This window comes from Halyomorpha halys, unplaced genomic scaffold, assembly GCF_000696795.3.
Source record: "Halyomorpha halys isolate HHAL.00 unplaced genomic scaffold, Hhal_1.1 Scaffold2195.1, whole genome shotgun sequence".
NCBI classification, from domain to species: Eukaryota; Metazoa; Arthropoda; class Insecta; order Hemiptera; family Pentatomidae; genus Halyomorpha; species Halyomorpha halys.
The window spans coordinates 175,905-177,113 of record NW_027112476.1 but is presented as its reverse complement, the minus strand read 5'-3'; the positions used below and the strand labels follow the sequence as shown (position 1 = coordinate 177,113).

Below are 1,209 nucleotides of genomic sequence, written 5' to 3'. Positions count from 1 at the left end.
TCAAAGGCCAAGAACTGCTGAATCCCTTGCATCGTGTTGAGGTTGATACCTAGCAAGGAAATTTAATGTATAGCTTGAAAATAATTTATAATTTATAAATTAAATAAAAACTGTAGAAGTTATCTTTCAAAGTTATATAAATAATAATAATAATAATATAATAAATTTAGAATTTAATTCAAAAGCATTAAATATGAAAAAAGTCAATCATGGTTAATTTTATTGTCAGTAATTTGTAGAAAGACAACAAATTTTCCATCGAAAAATACAGAATATAATTGTTAATTTTCTTGATTTCTTCATTAGTATAACTTTCGGAAATAATATGACAAGTAATATGTATAATAAGACAACATATAATGAAAAGATATTATTAAGTATTAGTAAACAAATATTTTTAGTTTTTTTCTTTTCTTTCAAGTGCGATTATATGAATGTTTTGTGAATTACTTTCAAATATCGTTACCTTAATTAATTATAATAACCGAATTAAAATGAAACCTCATTTGATAATAAATCATAATATTCATAATAAATGATATTTTATTTTCAATATAATTTAGGTATTAGAATTACATGTTGAATAAGTTAAACCGTTTAAATTAAATCCGTAATACTTTATTTTAAAAAAAAAAAGTTCAATTTCAACAGCTGTCTCCTTTGATAAACTATTTAATTAATACTCTTCAAATGACAACCCATTCTGTTAATTGAGAAAATACAAATATACCACCGTCATGTTCTCATCTGCATAGGTTTTTTTTATTGCAATAGTTAATAAGATACGTACCTGATCCACTACCGGTCTGAGCAGAAACCACGCCAACGAGGGCAACAAAAAGAGCGAAGTATTTCATCATGTTGTTGTAGCTTTCGTTCGCTTCTTAGCTTTGATACTTTACTGAGGATGCTTGCAACGTTATATATCTTTCAAGTGAAGTGTAAAATACGACCTTTGATAGTGAATATTTGCTAAACTTCATATGAGTCAGAGAATACGTCATTAGGTGCATGAAACCTTACAAATCTTTGTTCCTACATATACCTCAAACTGACGTGATGTCATAAAAGTGTGTAGAGCTAATTACAGTATCAGCTTGCAACGATGCTTCAGAAGATCACTTATGATCAGATGATGTGGTTTCCTTATAATTATAAAATTTATATGTTACTTATCCAAAGTACACTAAGGCGTGATCCATGGTACAT

General features: G+C 27.3%; 1 protein-coding gene across 1 annotated transcript in view; it reads right to left on the bottom strand.

Moving 5' to 3' along the window:
• The window catches only part of LOC106691263 (uncharacterized), a 1,502-nt gene extending 600 nt beyond the window's left edge, over positions 1-902 (bottom strand). The window contains exon 1 of the mRNA XM_014436976.3: positions 791-902. Within this exon, the coding sequence (XP_014292462.1) occupies positions 791-860 (70 nt within the window). The 5' untranslated portion in view covers positions 861-902. The remainder of the gene's footprint in view (positions 1-790) is intronic.
• Between the last annotated feature and the right edge of the window lie 307 nt (positions 903-1,209).